Source organism: Dendroctonus ponderosae, unplaced genomic scaffold (assembly GCF_020466585.1).
Source record: "Dendroctonus ponderosae isolate FM_Combo_2020 unplaced genomic scaffold, Dpon_F_20191213v2 Dpon_F_20191213_2, whole genome shotgun sequence".
NCBI lineage: Eukaryota > Metazoa > Arthropoda > Insecta > Coleoptera > Curculionidae > Dendroctonus > Dendroctonus ponderosae.
The window spans coordinates 17554710-17564969 of record NW_026018165.1 but is presented as its reverse complement, the minus strand read 5'-3'; the positions used below and the strand labels follow the sequence as shown (position 1 = coordinate 17564969).

The following is a 10260-nucleotide window of genomic DNA, read 5'->3' as shown; positions in this document are numbered from 1 at the left end:
GAACAGCACCATACCAACGTGTATATCAATTAACCATATTCGTAAAATCATAAAATGTACGCATTTGAACTTAAATAAGCGATACACTTAAATCTCATATCGACAAAATTTCAAACATATAGTGTTTTACTAGTCCTAATAAAATGTAAATAAAATCAGTGCTGTTTTCAAATGGATTGCAGCAGACATTTCTACAATAATTGACCCGCTGAAGTACTGTAGGAAAGCTGCTCTTACCCTACAGTATGCGTACTTAGCGAGAAAATCGCTTACTTACTGAACGCTTACGCTGTGCTCAAGCACTTCTGAAGATCTACCGAACGACGGCCTAAAAACCCATTAGTTTCAGATTTTAGATAGAATGATTTTTGCATTTATTGAACAATCCTTTCTTTGGAAGTCGGCCAACAAGGAAAATGTAACTGAGCCCTCCAGATATTGTGGCATTCACTAAATTATGGCATAAAACAGTGCTGGCAGTATTCTAAACGGAATCCGTTAAATTAATAGTTACATAATTAATGTAAATCACGTGTTTCCCCATTCTTAAACCGGTTTGGAGTCCCTCCATCAAGATACGTGATAATTTCCTTCTATTTATAAACGATATGTGATTATTAAAGGTGTTCAAACATCGCGATTCATTCGACAGTAGAACGGCGATCGTTTCGCGTTACACTCTGTTACCTCACAGACCTCTCGAATAGATGATGGGAGAATGCAGAGGTCTTAAAAGCTTTAAAAATCGGACATTAAGCGCAATATTTTGCTCTGGAAAAAGATGAGCCGAAGCGCAAAAATCCAATCGGTTAAACGATTGTAACGAATCACATTTTTTGCAGTGATCAGATTATTTAATTTACTGCAATCTACATTTTGAAACATCCGAGCACCAACCGGACATTTGATAATCTACATACAATTGTCTAATTTTAGCACAAAATCGACAACTCATCATTTTCAAATACGATTTAGTGCTGCGGTGTTTTCAACGTTTATAATTGCGAACATTATGCGTGACCGAACCGATAAAGTGCTGATTCACCGAGCTGATTCAATTAGAAACTCAGGACAAATTAAGTGTCGCACTTTGAAGACCTTCATGAACTTTGGAAAAAAATGTGCATTGCTAGATAAGCGAATCTAAACATGGCAAATAGTTAACCGATTTATGTATAAGGAGATGCCTAGACAGTGGCGCAGGTCAAGGATTTTCTGCAATAAAACAAACAGAAATGTTTGAACAACTCGGCTGTTGATGCCGTTAAGGACTATTTACTCCCGAAAATTCACTAGTTTTACGACATTAACTAGGCGGGGATTAATTATAGCCGAAAATATTTATATGTTCTGGCAGTGGCTAATACACCCACTCGGATCAAATCGTTTTGCGAATAAAAGCCAAAATTCCAACTGACGACTTAACATACTTTTAGAGTGTCTGCGATGGATTTTGATCTATTCCGGTTTCCCAAACTGCCCTTTCTCAACCGTTACTTCACAATAAACAGATTTCACAGCGACATAAACACTATAAAACTACTCGGCTAAAATGTTTATTATCAGAAAACCACCTCATCACGCTGGCAAAACAGGTCCATCAAGCAAGTTTAAATATTGCTTCATCGCATAAGCATTCATTTCGGTTGCAGGATGAACCTTAAACGATGGCGCGCCATACAGTTGCACTTACATTATCGGCATTTGATCGAAACATTTTCGCAGAAAAACCTGAAAATGTTTATTTGAAAAAAACTTCATCATGAAAACTACTAAAGGTGCATAAGTTCTGAACCTTTGTACCCTTAAGCTCGAGCCCCAGGCAACCAGGGATGGAGTTTCTATTGGTCACAGGATTTGCTCTCACTTTAACTGTTCATTTTTTCCGATTCAGCTATTGTTTCTTATCAAGTTTCGGCAGCATCTGTTGAAGATGGCGAACATTTGCATACTTTGCAAGACGTGCATTTTTAAAGGCAAGATGGGAGTTGAGTAGAAGCACTTAAAAAAGACCGATAGCTTCAAAGCTGGTAAAACTCAGGCTGTGGAGCGATTATTATGAAACAAAGCGAGTGGACTCAGAAACTTCATGAGAATATCAGCCAATGCTCGAATCGCAATCGAAAAAACAAATCCCTAGCAAGTTTCAGTGAAGTCTAGATTTTACAATTTTAAGCAATTTTTTGAAAAACTTGCGACGATTAATTAAAACCACACTCGCGAGTTGGAGATTTTTTTCAAAAAATGCATAAAGAAGTGGAAATGTTGAAAGTTGCTACACAAACAGTACAAAGTTTCCTCTATTCAATAGTTCTAATTCCAGTTTTCAGTCTATTTTGCATTTTGAATAACAAATTTTTCAACAAATTGTCACACTGAATAGCGGTAAAGTGATTGTGAAAGTGTGTGACTGTAATAAAAAAAAGCTGCGACAATTGTTATAATTAATTGAGCAAGCAAACTCGCGCGATGAAAAAATTGCCAGAAATTCGATAAAAAAAGTGAAAACTTTGAAAGTTGCTACACAAATAGTACAAAGTTTTCTCTATTCAACAGTGCAAATTCCACTATTTAGTCTATTTTAAATTTTGAATAACAATTTGTTTAAATATTGTCGCACTTCATAGTTGAACTGTGGTTGAATTGAATGAAAAAATCTGCCGAAAATGAACAAAAATGCAAAAAATCTGCAATTTTCACAATTGCAAAGCAATCTCTATTAAATGAGTGTAATACCGATCTGATAATACTATCTGTTTCCCGTTTTCGATCGCAAATTTTTGAAAAATTCGCCGTATTTAATTAAACTCGCAGAATCGCGCGTTGGGAAAATTTTAAAAAATTCCATTAAAAAGTTGAAACTTTGAAAGTTGCAACATAAATAGTACAAAGGTTCCTCTATTCAATAGTGCAAATTCCAGTTTTCAGTCTGTTTTAAATTTTGAATAACAATTTTTTCTAAATATTGTCGCACTTCATAGTTGAACTGTGGTGCGACTTGAATGAAAAATCTGCCGAAAATTAACAAAAATTTAAAAAATCTGCAATTTAATAGATTAAATGAGTGTAATACCGATCTGATAATACTATCTGTTTCCCGTTTTCGATCGCAAATTTTTGAAAAACTCGCCGTATTTAATTAAACTCGCAGAATCGCGCGTTTGGAAAATTTTCAAAAATTCCATTAAAAAGTTGAAACTTTGAAAGTTGCAACATAAATAGTATAAAGGTTCCTCTATTCAATAGTGCAAATTCCAGTTTTCAGTCTGTTTTAAATTTTGAATAACAATTTTTTATAAATATTGTCGCACTTCATAGTTGAACTGTGGTGCGACTTGAATGAAAAAATCTGCCGAAAATTAACGAAAATTTAAAAAATCTGCAATTTCCACAATTGCAAGGCAATCTCTATTGAATGAGCGTAATACCGAGTTTCTATCTGTTTCCAGTTTTCGATCGCAACTGTTTGAAAAACTCGCCGTAATTAATTAAACTCGCAGAATCGCGCGTTRAAAAAACTTCCAAAAATTCYGTAAAGAAGTCCAAACTTTGAACGTTGCGACACAAATAGTMCAAAGTTTTCTCTATTYAATAGTGCTAATTCCAATTTKCAGACTATTTTGACTTTTGAATAGCAAATTTTTGAAAATATTGTGACAYTTCATAGCTAAAAAGTGCGACTTGTATGGAAAAAGCCGCCAAAAATGCAAAAATAAACAAATTTCCGCACTTGTAGAGCAATAATTTCTCTATTTCATGGCGTTAATACCGAGTGTATCTGTTTACAGTTTTCGATCGCATTTTTGTTCAATTTCACAAATTCCTGCCTGAAGAAACTTGCTTAGGAGAAAAATTACCCAAACTTTTACTGCGTACTTGGAATCACGTCAATTTTTGGTATTATTATATAAGTGCAAATATTTGAGCAGACCGTAGTCAGTTTTGCATAACGTTTGCAGGACAAATCTGATCTGCAGTTTCATCTGCATTGCGTATATTTTCATTTGTAATTTTCAAGAAAAGGAAATAGTTTTTCTGCTTAAAAAAACCCTTCACTGATCAGTTATTTTAATTTTAACATTGATCATTCAAAAGTGAAGTTAGCGCAGATTCCGAAAAAATCCTGCAGCCAATCTATAGGCAAAAAACACGTTTCTAATACACGGCGAGCTTGTTTTACTTCAGATTATTCCGTTTTAATGCCATCAGCTGTCGTCCCCAGTCGCAATAAATCGTTCACAAATCGACTGCTTCAATATTGAATTACCATCAATCCGAATTATCAGAAATGCTTGTTTTCTATGGACATTTACGCTCATACGGGCTGTTTCTTTGACTGCTTATTGTGCCTTTAGTCAGTAATATTGAACATTTCTGCTTACCTTTCGTCTTTGTAAATGGTGGGGAAGGTGGTGCTGCTCATCTCCAAGATGCTTTTCTCGTTCTGAGGTTCGGCCGAAATGCCAGCCCTTTGCTTGCGGGGCCGCAGCTGACCGCCCAGCCCTTTAGGGCTAGCTGGATGACTGTGTGTGATGGCCATTACCGACTGGAACTTATCCAGTTGAGAACGCAGCTCGAAAATCTCGCGATTCCTTAGAGCCAACTCCGCTTGAAGTCTCCGAATTTCTTCGTCTCGTTCAGCGACAAGTCTGCGAAAAAACACTCCAATGAAATTCCAAAAATTAAGCCCGGATTACATAGAAAAAGGGGCTTCCTCAATTGAAATTGCCACTCACCTAAGTAGCTCCTCAGTCCCACCCATGGGCGCCCCACAAGAGCCGCCCTCGGCCATAGTTTCGTTTTCTAGTTCATTCACTAGTCCAGCTCGGACTGCGCCACTGTCTAAAGAAGTCCCGCCTCCGCCACTGGAAATCACAACCTGATGGATCGCTTCCTCGTCGGACGCCGTGTTGAGTCTCGACGAGAAGCAAAGAGTCCCGAAACACACGCGCATATACGCTCCTTAAGGACGGCGTGGTGAACCCGCAGGTACCAATTGAACGGTACGAGTCACTCGTACCAGTCAGCCGAGAAATAGCCAAAAGTCTGCGCGATCAGGCGGCCAAGCGGCTAGCAATCTGCAAAGAAAAGAACATCAACTCCTTTGAAGTGTAATTTTTTGTCGAAATGGGGATCAAGTTTCCATCTACAGCCACAAAGATTATCTGTTCATATGTGAAATGTCACTGCATCAACTTTGGTTTGGGAAATAAAAACAGAAAATCTATTAAATTATACATGATTTTCAGCTCAGAGAAACTTGTTGGAAGTTTCAGATCAGTTTTTCGAGCGTTCGCGATCTTAAGCCGACGGTTTCTTCCTTATTGTTGGACCAAAAACTTCATAAATTCCTATTTGCCACATTCTTACATCGATAGGAATCGATTGAGCTCAAAAAACACGCATGTGAAATTGTGATTTTTGGCCGAAATTTTTCCAAGGGTAAGGGTCAATTTTTTGAAAAAATAAAAATGTTCTCAGTGGAATTAGTAATCAGGAGACAAGTATTTTGAGCACTTTCGTTCGTGCGGCTTCATAACGTAAATAATCCCTGCCGAGAGGGTCAGAAACCATATGGCAACTGCGCGTGAATTAATTGAATTAGATTAAAGGTTAAGGCTGTTCAAAGTGCCAGTCATGCTCTGGACACTCTCACTTAAAAACCTAACCGAGAACGACTGATTTCATAGTCGCCAGAGGCGCTACAGACCATAAAGAGCTACAGATTAAATCATAAAATAACCCACTGTAGGAAAATATTCTGTGGATGAATGCGATAACGCAAGTCAAATGTCAAATAAATCTTCCCCATTGTTGTTTATGGGTTTGTCATGGACAAGACGTCTGTCGATGTTGATTATTCGCTATCATCCAAAGAAAAAGCCGATTTTATTCATTTCTGACGATATAATCTGTGATAAGTTGTATGGTTTCGTGCCTCATGCTTCCTGCATACACTGAATTGTGATATGTTTTTCCATGTTCTGCAATACGTAATTTGTGAATATTTTGTTCGGTAAGTCGAAATCACTTAGCTTATTATTCAGATGGCATTTTCATCAAGAAACAAATAAATGGAAAACAGGATATTTTTCTCATTAGAGCTAGTTCATAGCATCGGGCTGCTCACCGCTGAAACCGGTACTTAACACCTCTGTATTATATAGAATTGCAGATTAATATTTAAACAGAAACCTCTGTTCAAAAGGAATAATGATATTTTCATATTTTCAGATTATCTTTTTCCTTATCTGTTTTCATAAATCGTCAATAATCTGCGAAGATGGTAGCTGTTTATTGGTGTCTTGAAGGCTGTTAGAAAATGCACGGCTTCCTATCACAAAAGGCGTATGTTTTAAAGTTGTTCCTAAAAATGCTCCAGATTTTTTTTATCTGTAAAAAGTATTTATATAAACAATAAACAACAAGTAATATATATATTTATATGTATTTTTGTGTAGTTGTGTCATTTATCCCTATTATCAGCTGCCCCTTGCGACACAATTAAAAATAAGCAAGTGGAGTGGGTTTATAATGCAGGTTTGTTTGAATTCTTTAATTCCCAGCCACCAGGGCGCGCCACTTTAGCGACACACTTTCTAGAAGAGTAAGAGTCGTTTCTATATAAGCCTTGTTCTATGGTGCCAGTAAGAGACCAAGTGTCGCGGCACACAGAGCGGCATCAACACACAAGTGTGTTAAGACACAGTATAACCCAAGCCTACTTTGAATAATTCAACACCGATTGATCAGTGAATCAACTCTTCCATGATCCCAAACCATCGGTTTGATGAGTCGACATCCAAACTTTGAGAAAATACGTTGTTGCACTCACCATCAATCATGAGATAAAGGAGTCGTTGGCCAGAATCTTCGTTTTTCCAACGCTCTTAAAGCGTTAGCGCGTGTCGGAAAGATCAAACGCGAATCTAAAATTCGCCAAACAGATAGAGACATTCACGATGTGTCCAATCAATGCGACCGCTTTATACTAACATGCGACTATTTGTCAACAGGTTCAGTATTATTTTTAGGAACCACAATTCTTTTGCGCTCTGGCCTGATTGGCGCGTTGCCCATCAACGTTCATCGCTCAGGTTTATAGTGTTTGCTTTGGGTAAAAGACATACTTTTTGGTCCAATTAACTCGACCAATGGAAAATAACGCCATTGGTTAGTACATCAAACAGTTGCATGTAGCAGAAACGAACTGGCTCGATTTTGTCTGTTCTTAAGAGTGGATCAAAAGCGCCAACGTGTTGGTTTTTACCCACAAATGAGTCATGGATTGTGATCATCAAGCACTTTGGCCCTTTGTTTAAATTCAAATTTCACTGAAAAGAAATGATTGCAATTTTCTTATTCAAAAAATTGATGAAAGGTTGCTTGGTTGCGAAGACGCTTTGTTAGAAATGAAAAAGACTATTCAGCTAACATTTGAGCAAAACATTTTTTGGCTGTTTTCGTTTACTTATTGCTCTTCCTTTATGCAGGGTTTACACGAGATTCTATGTTCAAACTGTACTGAAAAATACATACAGCCAATAAAGAGCGAGAAATTAACGAGTATGAGCATGACGACCTACAACAGACGCATTTGTAGGTAAAATCGCGCAAAATGTAATTTGCAATTGTAATGAATTTATATAAGCAAAAAAGTACCTGGGTAGTTCTCAAAGAACAAAAGCTGCACATAAGTAGGTATAAAAAGTCTATGAAACTCCGGTGGGTTTGCACAAGGTGTCCCGTCCACCTAAGCGATTTAACGGCAACTAATGTATTGTTTATTGAAGCTTTTTCCACTGATTTTGATTAAAGTCACTTGAATTTGATAAAGTCGGTTATCACCCAAGCGCCAATAATAACACGCTTTGATCTAATTAGTGGAGTGTCAGGTGCGAATTGGGCAGACAAATAGCGCATTTTTAATAAGTTTCGTGATAATGTTCAGTGACTATTCATGCAAAACAGTGTTAATGAAAACATTCGGAATGCTTGATGACGGACGACCTACGCTCACTTAAACACTTGAACGGCCTTTGCTTCAAGTAGGTTCCACTCTATTGTTTGAGAAAATCTCGTCGTTTTCGGGCCCTGAGGATGCAAGCTACTCGTGCTTCCGAAACATCAGGCAAACGTTCGTTTCCGAAACACTGAACTGTTTGCTGTACAATTTGTTTTGTTAGTTCTCGCTTTTAGGCTGCTCTCAGTGTTTTTTGCATTTTGTATAATGAGTTTTTGAAAACTTCGTGCCACGTCATAGTCGAAAAGTGGTGCAAAAAAATCCGCCAAAAATAGACCAGAAATGCAAAAAATATGTGATTTTTCACAGTTGCAGAGCAACATTTTCTCCATTAAATGGCGCTAATCTGCTTACAGTTCTAGATGGCAAATTTTTAAAAAATGCGCGACGTTTAAGCAACGTCGCAGACAGGTTAAAAAAATCTCCAAAAATTCCAGAAACAGGGGGAAATCGCCACACAAATAGTGGAAATCCTTTTCTATTCGATGGTGCTGTTTTCTGACAATTTTGCATTTTGAATAATATTTTTTTAAATCAGCGTGACACATTATGGTCGAAAAGCGGTGCGATTTGTATGAAATTATCTGCACTTGTAGAGCAATAATTTCTCTATTAACTCGGCATCAAGTGTCTATTTGTTTCCAGTGTTCGATCGCAATTTTTCGAGAAACTCGCAACTATTAGGAAAAAAATGCCGTACCTTCCTAACGTTTCGCACGAGTTGCTTCACCTTCAGGGATATATGAATAAAAACAAATATCACACAATATTCAAAACACCGATATTGATATTTTCATGCCCATCAACGTACAGTCGCTTACAATAAACTGTATTTAAATATTGAAAATGTAGATAAGTTCTATAATGTTGAGGAATTGAAAATGTATGCAGACAAAAAGTGGTATTTCTGACCTTGACGAAATCGGCAGTTCGACTTAGCAACTATTAGAAATAATAATACTACACTTCTGATACTGGTTTATTTATAAACTCGTCATAAAACTCGGGTATTAACAATACAGATAAAAATATTCTCCGGTCGTTTATCTCCGAGTTTTAAAACATCGTGTTTCTTCATTAATCCTTTGAGGCCTCAATGGTAGGCAAAACCAAACTGTTTTAGGTCTAAACCGATCTAAAATGATTCTGATTAATCGTAACTTTTGTTGGCCATTTGCCAGCTTCTCCGGAGCTCATCTACTTGACTGATTGTTTAAAAATGTATTTTTAGAAAGCGGCAAAATGCTAATCATAACAACGTCAGCTTAGGAACGATCAGAACCAGATAAACGACCTGTTTGCATGCATAACATGTTTCTAATTTACCGGGTGCAAACCGTTTAAAGAGCTCCGTATTTTTTCTGCTTAATTGGAGTGTAAATATGGGCACCGACAATAAAACAAACCCCGTTCATTATTTACTCGGAACTCAAGGATTTTTCGACTTTTACTTTTTTTAAATCTAGGTAAACTGTTGCCTGCAGTGCTTTATTAGATGGTTTTTCGCATATATTACGGGAAAATTATTGTTATTTCAAATCGGCTCGAACAGGCCTGATGGAATTACGACGGAATGTTTCGATTGAAGGAGTTTTCCTTAATTTATTGCAAAACGCTGCTGGTTGCTTTCAAATAATTCGGCCAAAATCCTTGCAATGAAAACGTTATTTGCCTGATAGGTTGGATGAGACGAAAATTTCGGTAAAATCACCCATAAATTGTATTAATAAAAGCACGGGCCCAAAATCGATGAACTGTTCAAAGACGTGCAGCAATAAACATTTATCGACAATCATAAATAACGTTAAGCCAGTCACGAATCATTCCAGTGAACACAATAGTGATGATTCGAATGTGCTTATCACTTTACTAATGCTGTTCTATTTATGTTCTCGTTATCAGCGACATTAATTGGATACGTCCGAAGTTTGAAATTTCCATGTTTAGCTGCTTCATGCACAAAATATGCGCATACCTATTCTTCCAAATGGAAAACTCTGAAACTGCACAATGTTGGTTTTGAATGGCAAAAAGTGAAAATTGAATGATTTGAAAATGTCTCTAGATAACAATTTGAGAAAGCAACATTTTTTTACTGATAGTTGTGAAACGGCTGGATAACGTTTTGCCAGTGGCGTTCCTACCAACGCAGTTTTTACCCAACTGCACTCGCTCCTTGAAAAATTCGTATCATACAAACCAAAGCAGATTTTGACTTGCAATTTTTACCATATTTA

General features: G+C 37.0%; 1 protein-coding gene across 1 annotated transcript in view; it reads right to left on the bottom strand.

Moving 5' to 3' along the window:
• Positions 1–1543: 1543 nt before the first annotated feature.
• Positions 1544–10260, bottom strand: part of LOC109536703 (cGMP-dependent protein kinase, isozyme 2 forms cD4/T1/T3A/T3B) — a 10787-nt gene continuing 2070 nt past the window's right edge. The window contains exons 2-4 of the mRNA XM_019903022.2: positions 4737–5078; positions 4383–4649; positions 1544–1731 (exon numbers count right to left, since the gene is read on the bottom strand). Of these exons, the coding sequence (XP_019758581.1) occupies positions 1695–1731; positions 4383–4649; positions 4737–4954 (522 nt within the window). The 5' untranslated portion in view covers positions 4955–5078 and the 3' untranslated portion in view covers positions 1544–1694. The remainder of the gene's footprint in view (positions 1732–4382; positions 4650–4736; positions 5079–10260) is intronic.